Raw genomic sequence first — 18,877 nt, forward strand, 5'->3', positions numbered from 1 at the left:
ATGGAAATAAAAAACATGCATAAACGTGGATCGTTCGTTTCAAGCATACGGTCCAGTTAACGGAGACGTTATCATGTTGGATACATGCATGATTAGAAACAATTGTTTCCTACGCGTAGCTGACTGTATATCGGCGTGGAGTCATCATCCCTGTCCTGTTAGGCTATTACTGTTACTGTTAGCTGGGAGGGGAAAAGGATTCGGCGAGGATCATTTTTCTGGAGATTCGGAGTATTCCGTGATTATGTCCGTTCATCATATATCATGCGATTAATTTTTATTAAGTACTATTTATATTTAATTTTAAATTTTAAATTTAAAATAATTTCTAATTGTATGATGTATAATAAACAGACACGATCACAAAATTTCCTGAATCTTCAGAAAAAAAGATTCGACCAAAATTCTTTTCCGATGGGAGTTATCGGGAGGTATCCAATTATTGACCAGACTACTACTACTTGGCGCTTTTTTGACTTTCCACTGCTGCTGCATATGTTAAACAACAAGAGGGACCATTTGCAAATTCGACGGCTCCAAAAATATATCACACATATTTTTGACGTGGAAACTAGTCACTTGATGTATGATGCTCGCCAGAAAAATATAGGCTGGCAACCACATAGAGAAAGAGACAGCCCAGCTAATTATAATAAACCTAGCAAACACCGAGTGTCCACTTAGTTTTTTTAATTAAATAATTTTTTGTCTGTAATTCATGTAATATAGTTAACATTAGATATTTAGGATGTAACCTTTTTGTCCTTAATCAGACATTTAAAAACATAAGTAAAAACAAAAAAGATAAATCAAGGCACAGTTGGTTTACTTGCAGTGCACCCATTTTCTAATATCAACCAATACAACTCATGTATTTGAATTTTTAGTTGTTGAATCATTAGCGATTAGATTCTTGATTGCATATTTAGTCGTTCATTTTTAGCCCATAATATGAGTTGCTTGATCCAAGAACTTACACACCTTACTAATCTTCATTAGTGATCAACATCATATCCATTTAGGACAATATTTACATACACCTATTTACAAAGTTACGGATAGTAATCGTACAAATACCATAATAAAAAACGCTTGTTTTTGGTTAATTATCATATAAAGATACATGTATCCATGCACCTAGATGCAATTAGCATATGTTCACAGTAAAAATATCGTCTATTAATTATCATCTAAATGTCATTTCTAAAAAACATTAATCAAGTTGAAGATTATCGAGATAACTATTTGATAATCAACTATTCAGTGAATAAGGATTTGCTTTGTTTGGGGTAAAAAGGTGATTTGAGATTTTATCCGGTGGGATCCCATGCATCACGGCAGGTAATTACTTCAAATATGTTTCTTTTTTAGTTGCAATACCCTAATCTTAGTTTTAACCTTCAAACCCACTCGATTACTACTGAAAATTAAATAATTAAGATGCGGGACCACAACGGACGGTTGCTACGTGAATCTGACTCTGCATGTCGTGGAATCGATTCAGCAAATGCATAATGTCCGCTCATTCAACTTCAGGCCTTCACCTACTCATTTTTGCATCTTGTGATTTAGATTCGGCTGCTTCCGAGTTAGGCTTGAGAGATTTTTCAGCGTGTTTGGAATACGAGTTGATACGTCATATGTATTAAATAAGTGGCAAAATGTTTTTTTTTTCAAGTATCTCTCAACTTGTATAAAAACATATGATTTATATACCAGTACTCTAAACACACTAAAAATCTCTAATTACACTCCCAAAATCGAACTTTTTAAATATATAAATGTGCATACAACGATATTTAGTATTACTGCGTGATATTTACAATTGCACAAACAAGTTTCTCCAAAAAGGAGATATCAATTCCAATTCCAATTCCAAAGTGGAATATACCGAAAAGTGTGATTGTAGCGGACGAATAATATATTTGGCAAAATTGTGCAAGAGATAATAACATATCACCCACGGAATATCAAAATTAGATAAGAAAATGTTATTAGCATTCTAAATAAAAGTTAGTTTATTGATAAACAAGTAATTTATGGAATTACGTGACACTTCCAAATGCAATTTATCTTTCGAATTTTTTGCAAAAGAGAGGTTTAGTATGACACTGTTGCATTGTCAATAGAACATTTTGTTATGTAAATTGCTTGACTCTTCTCTTTAAATAAAACATTTTATATTTATACAAATTACAGTTAAATATATGTACATAAATTTTTTTATATATAGTTTTGATGACTTATTTCTTACGTGTCAAAAAATAATTAAAAAAGAATTAACGGCCCTCTCGAAAGGAGCTAAACAGTATCCTCTCGTTAATTGGTAACGGATTCTTCTCCTTTTCGGTAAAGAAATTGGATAATATTTGGGTTTTGGATTATCCTAATTTTACATAGCTGTACAAGTGCAACTTGACCAAATCACACTCCTCGAAACTCATATAAATACCACCCCGCATCCACTCTATTTCCATCAACAAATCAAACAAGTCCGTGTATTCTGTGTCTTCTGTGTCATCTGTGTTCATTTTATTTGGAGGAGAAGAAGTTTGTGTCTTTCAAACACAAACAAAAACTCCAGATAAAAAAACCAGAGAATAGTAAAAAAATGGGCAAGGGAGGCCAATCCTGCAATGGCATGGTTAGACAAGCCAAACCTGTTGAGCAGGAAAACATGGCTGCTTGGCTCGTTGATGTCAACACCATCAAGATCCTACCTTTCAAGCTCCCCAGTATCGGTATGTATTTCTCTCCTTGTTCTTAATTCCGTCCTTCTTCCCTTCGGTTTTCAATTTTTTATTTTTTTTTCAATTCTCGGTTTTCTTAGTTGTATATCTGCTAACGTATTGCTCCCCTGTTTTGTTGGGATTTCTTAATTTTAGGACCCAATGATGTTCGAATTCGGATCAAGGCTGTCGGCATTTGTGGAAGTGATGTTCACTACCTCAAGACCATGAAATGCGCGGATTTTGAGGTTAAAGAGCCAATGGTAATCGGACATGAGTGTGCCGGGGTCGTAGACAAAGTTGGGAGCGACGTGAAGCATTTGGTGCCTGGTGACCGCGTGGCGGTAGAGCCTGGCATCAGCTGCGCACGGTGCCAGCAGTGCAAAGGAGGCCGCTATAATCTTTGCCCTGATATGAAGTTTTTCGCCACCCCACCGGTTCATGGTTCCTTGGCTAATCAGATTGTGCACCCTGCGGATCTGTGCTTTAAATTGCCGGAAAACGTGAGTTTGGAGGAAGGGGCAATGTGTGAGCCTTTGAGTGTTGGGGTTCACGCTTGTCGGCGAGCCAATGTTGGTCCCGAGACAACTGTGCTGATCATCGGAGCAGGGCCTATTGGTCTCGTTTCAGTTTTAGCCGCTCGTGCTTTCGGGGCACCAAGAATTGTGATTGTGGATATGGATGACAAGCGTCTAGCAATGGCGAAGTCTCTCGGTGCTGATGAAGCCGTGAAAGTTTCCACAAAAATGGAGGATTTAGATGATGAAGTTGCCGAAATTAAAAAAGCCATGATCTCCGAAGTGGATGTGACCTTCGATTGTGTGGGTTTCAACAAAACCATGTCGACCGGCCTCAATGCCACTCGTCCCGGCGGAAAAGTCTGCCTTGTAGGAATGGGACACGGTGTGATGACTGTGCCTCTGACTCCCGCTGCTGCTAGGGAGGTTGACGTTGTTGGAGTTTTCCGATACCAGAACACATGGCCACTTTGCCTCGAGTTTTTGAGAAGTGGGAAGATTGACGTGAAGCCGCTTATCACGCACCGTTTTGGATTTACTGAGAAGGAGGTGGAAGAAGCGTTTGCAACAAGTGCTCGTGGGGGTAATGCCATCAAAGTGATGTTCAAATTGTAAAGACGAAGACAGGTTTTGGTGACCAAATTGTTAGTAGAATGTAGGGGTGGGGTGTTGGGGAGGATTATTTACATGTCATAACTCAATAAGCAAGTCCGTTCCACTGTATGGTTTTTTAAGTAATAATAGTATTACTTTTGGTGGGCTTCTCATCCTGTTTGTTTTGTCACCGCGGAGCTTAACAAAAAAGACTCCTCCACTCCTTTGCTACCTCAATGGTGGCGAACCGCCGCCTCAAATTCCCCAAGTGTGGCTATCGAACGAAAATGCAATCAAATTCCCAAGCGAGAAAAGCCACGGTTATTCCCCATGTGTGGCTATTGAAGAAAATGTCACGGTGGCAGGCCGCCTCCTCAAAATTCGTGGCTATAGCCCAAATTTTAATAGCATTTTAGAACAGTAAGAAAATAAAAAATTCCCCATTCTTAAAGCATTCTTACCTAGTCCTTTTGCTCCACCTAAATCTCTTTAGAGCAAACTACTGTGGATTGAATTGTGCATCAAAATTCGTGGCTATAGCCCAAATTTTAATAGCATTTTAGAACAGTAAGAAAATAAAAAATTCCCCATTCTTAAAGCATTCTTACCTACTCCTTTTGCTCCACCTAAATCTCTTTAGAGCAAACTACTGTGGATTGAATTGTGCAACAATAAGCAGAGGAGGCGGATTCTCTTCTCTACTAATTTTTCTCTCATTCCCTCCCTTCCTATTTGAATGGTCATAGTTAAGCCACGTCAACATCTTATGTTGATTTTTTTTATAGAGATAATAAGACAAAAACAATGTATGAGAGAAGGGGAGGGAAGGGAATGGAAATAGGAGGGAATAGAATCCTACTCCATAAGCAGAAAGGCTTGCATTCATACTAAATCAAACTAAATCTTAAAGGAGGAGGATTCTATACCCTCCTATTCTCATCCCCTTCCATCCTCTCCTCTCTCACATTATTTTTTGTCTTATTATCTCTATAAAAAAAATCAATATAAGATGTTGACATGGTTTAACCGTAACCGTTAGGAGGGCATGGAAGGGTAGAGAATCTACCTCCAATCTTAAAACCTTGTGACCAAAGCCTAACTTTGGCGTGAAAGTGACGCAATTCTTCATGTGGAGACCATATTCTTATTCTGCCCAGAATGCTAGTTCACCTCATAAACAATTGCAAGGGAATCGAACTCAAGTGCAACAAAACCGAAATCATTGCATTCCAAGGCTAACACTTCAAATCCACATACTCAAATATTTAATCCAAATTTAGTCTCAAAGATTGGGATATGTGCTTTACGTTTAGACACAAATATAAAAATAAAAATATAGGTATACGAATAAAAGCTCTACATTACATAAATATAAAAATATAGGTATAAGAATAAAAATAATTGCTCTCCTATGCACTACAAAGTGAAGACTTATATATAACTTTTGAGTTCAAATGAAACTTTATGAGTTTCAATATAAGATTTAAGTCTAAGATAAAGGTCACGCTAATAAGGTCTTCCAACAAGAAAAATGACATTAAGTTCTAACTTCAACCACTTCCAATGCACACTCCAAATTTATTAAAACTTAAGATAATGTTTTACCTTCCAATGTACATACTCAAACGTTGAAAATTTATTGGCTTGTTCAAGTGACTTAGCTCACATCAATTATAAACCCGTCAATTATTGCCAAGGTGTGTTTGAGTGTGTTTTTGTGGCATTCATTATCCAATTGTTATTATAACTGCAAAATGTTATTCTTATCATATTTTTTATACCATAAAAAAATGTTATTCTTTAATAGAAATAGAAGTCACATGTGTTAGTGATTCTATTTCTATTATAATACAAATGTAGTATGAAAAAATATAATAAATCTAGCATTAGTATTGTAACCAGCGTTCCAATTGTTGTCCGTACAACGGCTGTTTGACTTTCGTACTCCAGACTTCGTCACTGACATTTGATGGCCAGAAAATCCCAACTGACGGTTATTAGTTAAAGAGTTTTCCTTGGTCCTTAGGAGACATTTCAACATTATTTGATATTAGGCTAAGTGGTTTGCCTTGACAATATTGGTTTTTTATTTTTTTTTTAGCAATCGATATTTCTACATTAAGAGGAGTATGATGGGTTTAGCCTCATTATGGACTAGCAATAATATGGTTCAAATTCGTCTTTAGTAAGAATCGAATCTAAGACCTTTCTCTTACAAATGAAGATGAATACATTTTAATAATAAGATATTTACCGGCCTTAGCATACATTTTTATTTGATTAGCTTCACATTTATATCATTGGCTAAAATAATAAGACATTTATTTTTTGAAGTGGTAGATTATTGAATTTTAACCCACTACATTCTGAATTCAAATCTTATCATCTTCTTATTGTCTAAATTAATTTAGTGGCTAAAATAAATAAATAATTTATCTGATATCCGATATGATCCCGTATCAAATGAGGTAACTACTCCACATATTGTTCCTTCTGGGGTTGCATCCCTAATCTTGGTTTAAATTAAAAATTGCTCAACTATCACTTCCAAAAATTGAAGTGACCAAAAAATTTACCAAAAATTGAATCGACGTGGGACCTACGTCATGGAGAGAGAGAGGAGGGATGCTACATCAATCTGACTCTGCATGCCGTGGAATCCATTCAACAGTCCCTAATACCCGTTGATTCCGTGGCACCCTGGAGTGTGGATGGGATTATGCAACGATAAAATAGTGTATTAATCTGCACCAAGACAACAGGAAATACCATAAGCAAAAAAGCTTCGGTTTATTTTTTGTTGTGACCCATTATGATAATAAGAATAAGAAGGAAATTAAATTATAATTTAAAATATTAGAAATATGAAATCTACCAAAAAATGTGAGAAAAACCTCAAAGTTTGGATTGAATAATATGAAAGATAACACTCTATCACCACGGAAAAATAGTTTTATAGTTTTCCACAAATCTATGTTTGCGAGAAATCCTAAGTGAAAGCAAAATACCTTTGATGGGAAAACCATATCATAGGTTCAAATCGGAGTTGATAGCCTAAGTCTATGTTGCGTGGATCATGATATGTGATTTAATCTAATAAATTTATCATTTGACAAAAATAAAATAAAATCCTTAACCATTAGATTCTTAGTTGTATATTCAACCGTTCATTCATTTAATTAGTTAATTAAGAATATGAGATGGTCCATTCTAGAATACTCACACCCAATTAATCTTGATTGGTGATCACCATCATATTCATTAAGGACAACATTTGCATACATCCATCTACACATTTGTGGATACTAACTGTACAAATATCATAATAAAAAACACTCATTTGATTATGAAATTTGTACAGTTAGTATCCACAAATGTATCAACCTCATGCCCAAAAGAAAAATAAAGCCCGAAATTATTTTAATTAAAATCATATCCAATAAACCTAAATAACTAATGCAATATAATTAGCAATTAATTATATCTTATCATCATTCATGGAACGTTATTAGAACTTACCATGCGTGTGACCTCTTAGGTTCTAACTAAAAGTTCATATATTTGTCCACCAAAACGTGATTAGTGTATATTTACAGTAAAAAGATCGTTTAGAAATTAAACCTTCGTAGTGAAGATTGTTAGGAATTGAGCACCAAATTAACTACTGCTGAAAACTAAATAATTAAGATGCTGGACCACAACGGACGGTTTGCTACGTGAATCTGACTGTGCATGTCGTGGAATGGATTCAGCAAATGCATAACATCCGTTCATTATTGAAGTTTAACTTTAGGCCTACACCTACTCTTTCCGCATCTTGTGACTTAATTAGATTCGGCTACTTCCAAGAAACTCGCAAGAATCAATCCCCATATATTTATGTTGCTTAGAAAAATTAGTTTACCTGTTTTATTTATTTATTTATTACCAAGGAATTAGATTATCTGTTAGGCTCCTAAAATCGAGAACTTTATATTATATAAATGTCACTGTTATAATAATTTAAATCAGTTATATAGTATTAACTACTATTATGGGGTGAAATTTGCAATTGCACATAGAGGTTTTTCTCTCGAGATGTGCTAAGGAGACTCTCTCTCAAAATTATGAACTCTCCGTCATCTCATGTTTTTAGTACAATATTTTTAATGTTAACACGATAATTGTGCCAAAAACCTGATGTGGTGGAGAGTCCATCAAGAGTCTTCTTAGCATTTCTCTTCCTCATAATGAGATACCAATTCCCATTCCAAGGGAAGTGTGATATACCCAAAAGTGTGATTGCAACGGAGAATAATATATTTGACTAAAATCGTGCATGTGAGATGATAGAATATCAACCACGGAAGGACCAAATAAGATAAGAAAATGTTACTAACATTCCAAAGAAAAGTACGTATTTTGTTTTACACGTGTAATTGATGGAATTGTGGGACACTTCCAAGTGCAATTCATCTTCTGCTTGACACTGTTGCATTGTCTAGCACATTTTGTTCTGTAAAATACTTGGCTCATTTCCTTATAAATAAATCTTTTTATATACATACCAATCACATTGAACATGTGTACATAATTTTTTTCTATTTATATTTTCAGTGACTTATTTCTTACATGTCAAAAATTAATTTACAAAAGTAAATTAACCGCCCCACCTCGGAAAGGAGCCAAGAATATCCTCCCATTAATTGGTAACGAATACTTCTCCTTTTCCTAAGAGAAAATGGATAATAATTTGGTTTTGGATTATCCTAATTTTACATAGCTGTACAAGCGCAACTTGACCAAATCACACTCCTCCAAACTCATATAAATACCATCCCCGCATCCACTCTATTTCCATCAACAAATCAAGCAAGTCTGTGTATTCCAATTTCCGTGTATTCTCAGTCCATTTTACTTGAAGAAGACGAAGTTTGTGTCTTTCAAAAACAAGTAAACACTTACGAAAAATACAAAGAAGAGTAAAGAATGGGTAAGGGAGGCCAATCCTGCAATGGCGTGGTAAGAGAAGCCAAACCTGTTGAGCAGCAAAACATGGCTGCTTGGCTCGTTGATGTTAACACCATCAAGATCCTACCTTTCAAGCTCCCCAGTATCGGTATGTATCTCTCTCCTTCTTCTTAATTCCCTCCTAGCTTGTTTCGTTGGGTTCTCAGTTTATAGTTCTTGGTTATTTGTTTTCTTAGTTGTATTGGTGCTAACATCTTGCTCCCTTGTTTTGTTGGGATATTTCTTAATTTTAGGACCCCATGATGTTCGAATTCGGATCAAGGCTGTCGGCATTTGTGGAAGCGATGTCCACTACCTCAAGACCATGAAATGTGCGGATTTTGAGGTGAAAGAGCCAATGGTAATGGGACATGAGTGTGCCGGGATAGTAGACAAAGTTGGGAGCGAGGTGAAGCATTTGGTGCCTGGGGACCGTGTGGCGGTAGAGCCCGGCATCAGCTGCGCACGGTGCCGGCAGTGTAAAGGAGGCCGCTATAATCTTTGCCCTGATATGAAGTTTTTCGCCACGCCACCGGTTCATGGTTCCTTGGCTAATCAGATTGTGCACCCTGCGGATCTGTGCTTTAAATTGCCGGAAAACGTGAGCTTGGAGGAAGGGGCAATATGTGAGCCGTTGAGTGTTGGGGTTCACGCTTGTCGGCGAGCCAATGTTGGTCCCGAAACAACTGTTCTGATCATCGGAGCAGGGCCTATTGGTCTCGTTTCAGTTTTGGCCGCTCGTGCTTTTGGGGCTCCAAGAATTGTGATTGTGGATATGGATGACAAGCGTCTAGCAATGGCAAAGTCTCTCGGTGCTGATGAAACCGTGAAAGTTTCGACAAAAATGGAGGATTTAGATGATGAAGTTGCCGAAATTAAAAAAGCCATGATCTCCGAAGTAGATGTGACCTTCGATTGTGTGGGTTTCAACAAAACCATGTCGACCGGCCTCAATGCTACTCGTCCGGGTGGAAAAGTCTGCCTGGTAGGAATGGGACATGGTGTGATGACGGTGCCTCTTACTCCCGCTGCTGCTAGGGAGGTTGACGTTGTTGGAGTTTTCCGATACCAGAACACATGGCCGCTTTGCCTCGAGTTTTTGAGAAGTGGGAAGATCGATGTGAAGCCTCTTATCACGCACCGTTTTGGATTTACTGAGGAGGTGGAAGAAGCGTTTGCGACAAGTGCTCGTGGAGGTAACGCCATCAAAGTGATGTTCAAATTGTAAAGACAAAGACAGGTTTTGATGATCAAATTCTTAGCAGAATGTAGAGTTTTTTTTTTCTTTTTTTTTTTTTTTTTTTTTTTTTGTGGGTGGAGAGGGGGGAGGGGGAGGATTATTAACATGTCATAACCCAATTAGCGAGTTCCATTCCTTTGTATGGTTTTTCAAGTAATAATAGTACTGCTCTTCGTGGGCTTCTCATTATGTTTGCTTTGTATTAGTCCTGCACCGCGAAGCTTAACAAAACGATCTCCTTGACTCGTTGGCTAACTCAATATTTTGACACTTTTACGAAGAGCGAGAAAATTAAGCGGCGGTTACTCCCCGAGTGTGGCTATTAGGTTATTCCCTAAGTGTGGCTAATGCCACAATGGCGAGATGCCGCCTGGAATTCGTGGCTATAGCTCAACTTTTTAATAGGATTTTAGAACAGTAAGAAAAGAAAAATGCCCCGCATTCTTGGAGCATTCTTATTTCTTACCTAGTCCTTTGCTATACCTACTACTCTTGATTGACCATAAAAAAAAAAAAACCTAATACTCTTTGATGCAAAATTTTGTTAAGGTTTTTTGGGATGGCAAGGGGAAGAAAAGGTCTAAGTTACTGCGCATGTTCGACAAAGAAAAGGTACTGTGGATGGAATTATGAAACAATAAGCATATGTGGGGACAAAACTTAAGTGCAAATGAGCTATTTTATCTGTGGAGGACATTATTTAATATGTGACATGGCACAACCATTGCTCGTGTTGCCATCGAACAACATTGAAGCAACTAAAACCCTCAATTAGAGACTACAAAATACATAACAAACTCAAACTTAATTTTTAGTATCGAGATTTTTTGGTTTGGTAATTCATAGTAACTTAGATTTTTCATTATATCTCGATAATTAAATTCGATTTTCAACATTTTCGGGTTTATTTTTTTGTCTGGACACATTATGACAATAAGAATAGGAAGGAAGTTAAACTATAATTTTAAATATTAGAAAAATGAAACCAGAAAATGTGAGAAAAGTCTCAAAGTTTTGGTAGAATAATATGAAAGAGAAACCCTATCACCACAGAAAAATGGTTTATAGTTTATCTCAAACGTGGCTTGCAAGGAATCCTAAGTGAAAGCACAAAAGGAAGAAAATAACAAAATCACGAAAGATATTCTCAAAACTTAAATTTCAAACTTAACATAGCAAACAAATGAATTTGATCCATAAACCTATAGATCACAACTTTTCAATGAGTTTGACTTGAAACATTGTCTTTGAAGAGATAAGTCTATTACAAGCCCAAATCGGAGCTAATTAAGAGCCCAAGCCTACGTTGCATAGACCTTATTATCCGATTTAGGCTTGTCAAGTTGATCATTGAGTTATTCAGCCATCCATCCATCCTATCGTTTTATTTATTTATTTATTTATTTTTAATCCAAGCCATCTATCCTATCTAATATCATGTCTTTATTTAGTTAATCTCAATTTTCGTCTAGGCACCTTTTGTTCGCGTTCTCTTTTAGTTGTTTCAAATTTCTTGAAACTTAAAAATCATCACCAAACTACTTTTATTGAAAATTAAAAATTATTTATCTTGAAATCTTAAAAATCATCACCGAACTACTTTTATTGAAAATTAAAAATTATTTATCTTGTGTTTATAAATTTAACTTTGAGTTTTTAGTTTTTTTTTTTTTTTTTTTTTTTTTTAAAACTAAAAATAGCTACCAAACCAAATAACCCTTTAATAATACCAAAAATGCTGATTGGTAATTCTTCAATTCGTTTTTTACGGTAAGTTTATTGAATCGGGGGGATCGGGGTTGCTGTGAAAGTCGAGAGAGAAGTGGTGCTTGGCGTGGCGGCTTGGGTGCCGTTGGCTTGGGTACTGTTGGGTGGGTGGCGGTGCCGTGGCATTCATCCTTGCATCTGGGTTACCATTGTTGACCACTCCTTCACTTCATGCTGGACTTCAATTGATAAACTTCACATGCTGATGCTCTGCTTCGAAGAAACTTCGTCATCATTCATGCGCCAGAACATTGGGGCTGGAAACAAAAGAGCCCAACTGTCAACTGACACTTTTTTGTTTTCATTAACCGACGGTTATTAATCAAACAGTTTTCTTTGGTTGGTAGGATGTTGACATCGCAAATTTTGGAGAAATATTTTAGTAATTTGACTATATAGATTTTTTCACTAGTCATTTGCCGACCAAAGAATAGATAAATGGATCATACATTTTATTTGATAAACTTCACATTCATGTCATTGGCTAAAATAATATTTTTTAATATGTTTGATATTATTTAGAGGGTTCAAATTTGTTTTTTACGAGAATCGAAGTTAAGATTTCTAACTTACAAGTGAAGAGAAAATTTACTAAACGGTAGTGCTAATTAGCGGCTAAGGCTCATCTGGAAGTGTTTTTAAACTAATTGAAAGCAATTTTGTTAAAATGTTTTTTGAAATGCAAGTGAATCTTAGAAAACACTTGAAGTACTTCCCGCAAGAAGTATTTCAAGTGTTTTTAGAATTCAAAAATATTTTTTTTAAAAACAATTTTAGTTATTTTAAAAGTACTTCCAAACGAGTTATAAAACAAATATTTTTGATAACCTAGAATAAATAAAGATTTATCCGATATGATCCGATCAATCATCTATCCAAGGTTCATATGGGGTAATTACGTTAAATATGTTTCCTTCATGGGGTTCCAAGGCTTATCTTAATTAAGTTCAAATTACTCAACTGCCTACACAAATTGAATCGACATGGGACCCAACTGATGGATAACGAGGACAGATGCTACATCAATCTGACTCTGCATGCCGTGGAATCGATTCAGCAGTTCCCTAAAACATCCGTTGAATCAACATTTAGGTGGTCCCTACGCCCACACTTTCACGCATCTTGCACTCCAACTTTTCGGCTGATTTAGTAGCTGAACTATATTTTAATTGTATTTCTCTTCATTCGAGATAGTCGTATATGAGAAATTGTCAATTGAATTTGCGTAGTAGATGATAGGGCGAATTTCATACCAAATTGTAGTTATCTTGTTGTACGGCTCAATGCATATTTTCATCATCTTTTACTATTGTTTAAATAGATAAAATTGGTAACTGGTTAAGATCCCAAAATCAAGAAGAAAACATCTACGTGACATGGTAACGACACGTCAAGCTAATTCATGAATGATATTCGAGATTCACAAAGAAGTTTATCACAAGAGGAGATACCAATCCCAATTTTAATAAGAGACGCATATATCCAAAAGTGTGAGTGTAACTAAGGGAATATACTTGAGAACAAACCATTCCGCCCAAATCCAAACTTTTTTGGTGTGACATCCGTACTGTCATTCTGTATAATTAATTCATGCGTTATAATATAAGTGGATATTAATTTTTGCGATTTCATATACTTATGATAAAAGGTTAACAAACATATACACGTTTTATGATATCAATGAATTAAATTATCCACGTAATAGTGTGTCAATCACACGTGTTATGATAAAAATGAATTAATTTCTCTATGTAACAGTGATAATCACACGTATTATGATAAGAACGAATTAATTTCTCCATGTAAACATTTGACAACTCAACGAAAATTTTCTAGAATAATTCAAGACACACGTTAAAAAAGGTTCCCTAAGATACAACTATGACAGCCACCATTTGGCCATATAAGATTCTATAAACTTACAGCGGGTGATCTTGCACCTTCACAGGCAACCTAGACCAATATAAATACCACCCGTAGCCACTCTATTTTCATCAAGAAATCAAACAAGTCCGTGCATTCTGTGTATTCCGTGTATTCTGTATCTTCTGTGTCTATTTTATTTGAAGAATAAGTAGTTTGTGTCTTCCAAACACATAAAAAAAAGAGAAAGGTGAAAAATGGGTAAGGGAGGTCAATCCTGCAATGGCGTGGTTAGAGATGCCAAACCTGTTGAGCAGGAAAACATGGCTGCCTGGCTCGTTGATGTTAACACCATCAGGATCCTACCTTTCAAGCTCCCCGATATTGGTATTTACTTATCTCCCTACTTTTTAATTTCATCGCTAGTTTTTTTTTCCTTTTTATATTTTTATTTTCAGTTTTCATGGATGTATTGACTAACATGTTGCTCCCTGTTTTGTGTGGATTTCTTAATTTAGGACCCAATGATGTTCAAATTCGGATTAAGGCTGTCGGCATTTGTGGAAGCGATGTTCACTACCTCAAGAACATGAAACTGGCGGATTTTGAGGTGAAAGAACCAATGGTGATCGGACATGAGTGTGCTGGGATCGTAGAAAAAGTTGGGAGCGACGTGAAGCATCTGGTTTCTGGTGACCGCGTGGCGGTAGAGCCCGGCATCAGCTGCTCACGTTGCCAGCAGTGCAAAGGAGGCCGCTACAATCTCTGCCCCGACATGAAGTTTTTCGCCACCCCACCGGTTCATGGTTCCTTGGCTAACCAGATTGTGCACCCTGCAGATCTATGCTTTAAACTGCCGGAAAACGTGAGCTTGGAGGAAGGAGCAATGTGTGAGCCCTTGAGTGTTGGGGTTCACGCTTGTCGGCGAGCCAATGTTGGTCCCGAAACAACTGTTCTGATAGTCGGAGCAGGGCCGATTGGGCTGGTTTCCGTGCTCGCTGCTCGTGCCTTCGGAGCACCAAGAATCGTCATCGTAGATATGGATGATAAGCGTTTAGCCATGGCAAAGTCTCTGGGAGCTGATGGAACCGTCAAAGTTTCGGCAAAAATGGAGGATTTGGATGACGAAGTTGCCAAGATTAAAGAAACCATGGGAGCCGAAGTTGATGTGACCTTCGACTGTGTGGGTTTCAACAAAACCATGTCTACGGGCCTCAATGCTACTCGTCCCGGCGGCAAAGTTTGCCTTGTAGGAATGGGGCACAGCATGATGACAGTCCCTCTGACTCCGGCTGCCGCCAGGGAGGTTGACGTGGTTGGAGTTTTCCGGTATAAGAACACATGGCCTCTTTGCCTTGAGTTTTTGAGAAGCGGGAAGATCGACGTGAAGCCGCTTATTACCCACCGGTTTGGATTTACCGAGAAGGAGGTGGAGGAAGCATTTGCAACCAGTGCTCGTGGGGGTGACGCCATTAAAGTCATGTTTAATCTATAGTAAATAAACCATTAAGTTTATGAATTTCGGATTCATCGAGAGGACAAGTTTTTGTGATGGTTTGGAAAATTGGAAGTCATCGTCTCGGATGAAGAATGGTCTTGTTCTTAAGTTCCGGGAAACTTGTTGATGTACAGAGACCATTGTATAGCTGTATTAGATCTCGGCATGCACCACACTAGTAAATTCATTATTTAACATGAGTCCTTCAATACATAATAATTGTGTGCGTACGTATGCATGTAACTAAATTGTCTTCAATATAAATCATTTTTCCGCCAAAGTTGTTTTTATTTGCTTGCATTTTCTTTGGACTATCGATGAGTGTTACAGACACACCGTCATGTACGTACAATCGGCCTATAATCAAAGATAAACTAACTTGTCTATTCAAATCTTGCAACACAAGATGAAAATACTTCATTGCTTGAATTGCAAATTACCCTTTTCATTTCTCTTTTATCACCCTAAGGCATAGAGGTGGTTTGGGACGGGATTCCGAACCTAAACTCATAACCCAAATCTCGAACCAATTTATTTCGGTATGAGATTCCAAAAACTGAAACCGAACCGAAAGTTTAGGATTTCCAAAAAATTTTTTGGATTTCAGTACGGTTTGGGATTGGCCATTTTCCGTGCAAAGATTTCCCACGGCGCCGACAGAGGTGGAGAATAAGGACGGATGAGAGATTGAGAGACAAAGAAACAACAAGCGAGTCGTGGTGGCTGTGCAACATCGTGGTTGTGCGACGTGGTGGGGGACATGTGGTGGTTGCACCACGAAGTCATTTGGTGGTTTGCGTGGTGGCTGCGTTGGCTGGGCGACGGAGAAAACAGAGAGAACTCATATGAGAGAGAGAGAGAGAGAGAGAGAGAGAGAGAGAGAGAATATCAAGGTTATGTATGAAAGCCACGTTGGTTTTGCATTGTGAAGGCGAAGTTGTCTTAGCTTTATGTTTGAAAGTCAATATGCCTAGAGTCTAGGTGCTAGCAAAGAGGTGGAAGTATTATCGCCTCAGACATAATGATGACAGCTAAGGTGTAGGAAGCTTTATGGAAGTGAGATGATAGACGGGAGAGTTTGAAGTCTCTTGAGGAAGTGAGGTGATGGATAGTAACGAACGGTTGAGATTGAACCTCAACTAAATCCAATGGTCATTATTAATTCAAATATGTACAAAATTATATTAAAATATTGATCGGTTCTGTTCGGGAATACCTAACGAGGCCATATCAGGTCCCAATCCCGTACCAAACTTTTATGGATCGGTTCGGGATCGGATATCAAGTGGTTCGGAATTTTCAGTTTGGGATTTTTTCAATTCAGTTTCAAGATTATTTCTGTACAATTTGGGATTTTCGGGATTTTTTTTCCAGCCCTACTAAAGCATTTCCTTTTACTTTTTCTTATCACCCTAAAGTTGTAAACCCTAATGATGGTTGTCCAAATATTATTTTTGGTTGTTAATAGAATCCATTTCTCTTTTATAAAACGAAAACCAGTCAAAAAGAGCAAAGCCTTTATAATCAGTTGGTGTCTTGAGTGAGCCAAAACATTTGCAACAAAGTTCACCTCACGCCAAATATAAATGGGCTCAAAGTCTTTCGGCTTGCAGGATATATGTCGTAAGTGTTGAGGTTCATTAATTAGGACAGAAGCAGGCCAAGTGATTTTCAATTGGTTTTTATAAAAAATTTAAATTTTAAACTCGTTAATACTTATGCCACTTACTTGATTTACATGTTAGCGAAAACTAGCTCACATATGTGCCATGCTATACAAGTTAGTAGAGTATTTGGTGAAAAAAGTTAACGGAACAAGATAAAGTGTGACACAAAAATTGAATTCATCGACTTAATAGCACGAAACAAGTTTCTAACGGCAGAATAAGATTCAACTTGTAGTTAAGAAGATATCAAATTAAGCCGTCAATACTTTCATCTTATTAAATTACAAGAACCCTAAGTCTAACCATCTAGAAATTAAACATGACCGTTTCATTTTTTCGGTTTGGACTGAATTAGTTGCCAAGTGACAGGGATATAGCTCAAACCCCTGATCTCTAGAAATTTTTGAAGTGAGGTTTGGAGTTAATTTTCCGATATGGAACTTGAACTTCAGATCCACCACGCATGATCTCTAGAGATATTTTAGGGAACTTGTAAAAAATCACCAAATATGTATATGTCATATACCCAATATATCAACAATATTTATACATTGACAATATCGACAAAGAACGTCTAGGAACCTTGGGAGAGACGGTCAATTAACTTGTTTTTTTTGTCAATTTGCTCTATGCATTGGTATTCCTTGTTGATATTATTAACAATATGTTAATAGTCCGCATTTACGTTGTTGATAATTTCCTAATATTGGATTTAAGAGGTTCCTCTTCAGCCCTCAGTCTTTCAAACCCTATCATCATGATATAAATTGGAGTAAAATATTACGTAAATTAAAATAAAATATTAATTATATGAGAATACACATTTAAAAGAGCCCAACGGAGAGGAATATTTTGCAGGAGGGATTGAAATTTACTCCGAATCTTTGTATCTAAAGCATGCGGACCAAAAAATCTAAACCATTCAATTTCAGTTCTACAATCACCAGTAGCTTACTCTATTGGCTCACTTCAAAACAAATTCGACAACCCATATTGTTTTCTTTCTTTCTTGAACCGTCCGGTCCACTCAGTCCCTAAGATCCAGACACAAAGATTTGAAGTTGATCTTTCATTCCTTGCAAGAGGGCCACTATAACAATTTTCCTGATATTTTATATTGCATACGCGTGTCCGACTGGACACCTTGTCGTGGCACTTCATTATCCATTATTAACGTACCACGGCTCCTTTGACTTTATTCACAGCACTTTAGAAAAGGAGCTTCAGCATCGATCGTTGCAACTCATGCCAACGGTCGCAAGATTCAATCCCACGTATACCTGACGTGGAAATTAGTCAGACGTCGCCTACCTTGGACGCGTGCCAGAAACCCTAAGGTTTGCTGGCAACACAGAGAGCACATCTCATGCATAAGCCTGGCTGCAGAGCGACCATCCAACTGTTGCTAAATAATTAATCTTTTATTTTTTTTGGTCGGTTTCTGTTAGTTGATATATGGATAACAAGATTAATTACTTCACTGATTGGCTAATAGATTTATTAACCGACCGAAAATATAAATAATCCAGGGAGTTAAAGAAGTCCCATGAAAAAGAACAAAAAGAAAACTTGTAAAACAAGATGATTATTCGTGTCCCCCTACCTACTCCTCTCAAACTTCTTGGCAACAACTCTTACCCACTCGATCCATAAAGGGCAAAAGCATTCTTACCTGCTTGTTAGCTCCACCTACTCGATCGTTCGAGCAGGTTGTAGTAGGTTCTTTTGGGGGGGATGCCTAGGCTAGGGTTTACTCGGATGCTAAGGGTAAATGAAAATATATATGCAGCAACAATTAAAATTGTGTTAGGAATGTGCAATAGGGCAACACGACGTTAACTTATCATGCATCATCATGTGTTTTTTTATGTTATTATCATCTTGTCCTCTCATCATGTGTTTTAATTTTTCCATACAAATTTACTTGCGTCAACAATATTGGTTAGTTCAATGTTATGACAAACAACGAAGTAAAGGGAAGCAACCTCTTGATATAATCTCCAAAATTGTTT

The 18,877-nt window shown here is 37.0% G+C and overlaps 3 protein-coding genes across 3 annotated transcripts; all 3 read left to right on the top strand.

The window, feature by feature from the left end:
• The first annotated feature begins 2,488 nt into the window (after window positions 1-2,488).
• Window positions 2,489-4,010, top strand: LOC137733797 (sorbitol dehydrogenase-like). Its single transcript, XM_068472985.1, has 2 exons — window positions 2,489-2,741; window positions 2,886-4,010. Exons 1-2 carry the CDS (start codon window positions 2,612-2,614, stop codon window positions 3,860-3,862), a joined length of 1,107 nt encoding a protein of 368 aa, XP_068329086.1. The 5' UTR covers window positions 2,489-2,611; the 3' UTR covers window positions 3,863-4,010.
• Window positions 4,011-8,697: 4,687 nt separating this feature from the next.
• Window positions 8,698-10,123, top strand: LOC137735083 (sorbitol dehydrogenase-like). The gene is made up of 2 exons (XM_068474455.1): window positions 8,698-8,939; window positions 9,085-10,123. The coding sequence occupies exons 1-2, from the start codon at window positions 8,810-8,812 to the stop codon at window positions 10,056-10,058; spliced, it is 1,104 nt and encodes a 367-aa protein (XP_068330556.1). The 5' UTR covers window positions 8,698-8,809; the 3' UTR covers window positions 10,059-10,123.
• A 3,685-nt stretch (window positions 10,124-13,808) lies between these two features.
• LOC137734021 (sorbitol dehydrogenase-like) lies at window positions 13,809-15,478 on the top strand. The gene is made up of 2 exons (XM_068473262.1): window positions 13,809-14,087; window positions 14,219-15,478. The coding sequence occupies exons 1-2, from the start codon at window positions 13,958-13,960 to the stop codon at window positions 15,193-15,195; spliced, it is 1,107 nt and encodes a 368-aa protein (XP_068329363.1). The 5' UTR covers window positions 13,809-13,957; the 3' UTR covers window positions 15,196-15,478.
• Window positions 15,479-18,877: the final 3,399 nt, after the last annotated feature.

This window comes from Pyrus communis, chromosome 5, assembly GCF_963583255.1.
Source record: "Pyrus communis chromosome 5, drPyrComm1.1, whole genome shotgun sequence".
Taxonomy (NCBI): domain Eukaryota; kingdom Viridiplantae; phylum Streptophyta; class Magnoliopsida; order Rosales; family Rosaceae; genus Pyrus; species Pyrus communis.

Excerpts from the sequence above, each read along its gene's own strand:
- LOC137735083 (XM_068474455.1), top strand. The coding sequence starts at position 8,810 with ATGGGTAAGGGAGGCCAATCCTGCAATGGCGTGGTAAGAGAAGCCAAA. Across the intron at positions 8,940-9,084 it reads TTTCAAGCTCCCCAGTATCG|GACCCCATGATGTTCGAATT; the intron begins GTATGTATCTCT and ends TCTTAATTTTAG.
- LOC137734021 (XM_068473262.1), top strand. The coding sequence starts at position 13,958 with ATGGGTAAGGGAGGTCAATCCTGCAATGGCGTGGTTAGAGATGCCAAA. Across the intron at positions 14,088-14,218 it reads TTTCAAGCTCCCCGATATTG|GACCCAATGATGTTCAAATT; the intron begins GTATTTACTTAT and ends TTCTTAATTTAG.
- LOC137733797 (XM_068472985.1), top strand. The coding sequence starts at position 2,612 with ATGGGCAAGGGAGGCCAATCCTGCAATGGCATGGTTAGACAAGCCAAA. Across the intron at positions 2,742-2,885 it reads TTTCAAGCTCCCCAGTATCG|GACCCAATGATGTTCGAATT; the intron begins GTATGTATTTCT and ends TCTTAATTTTAG.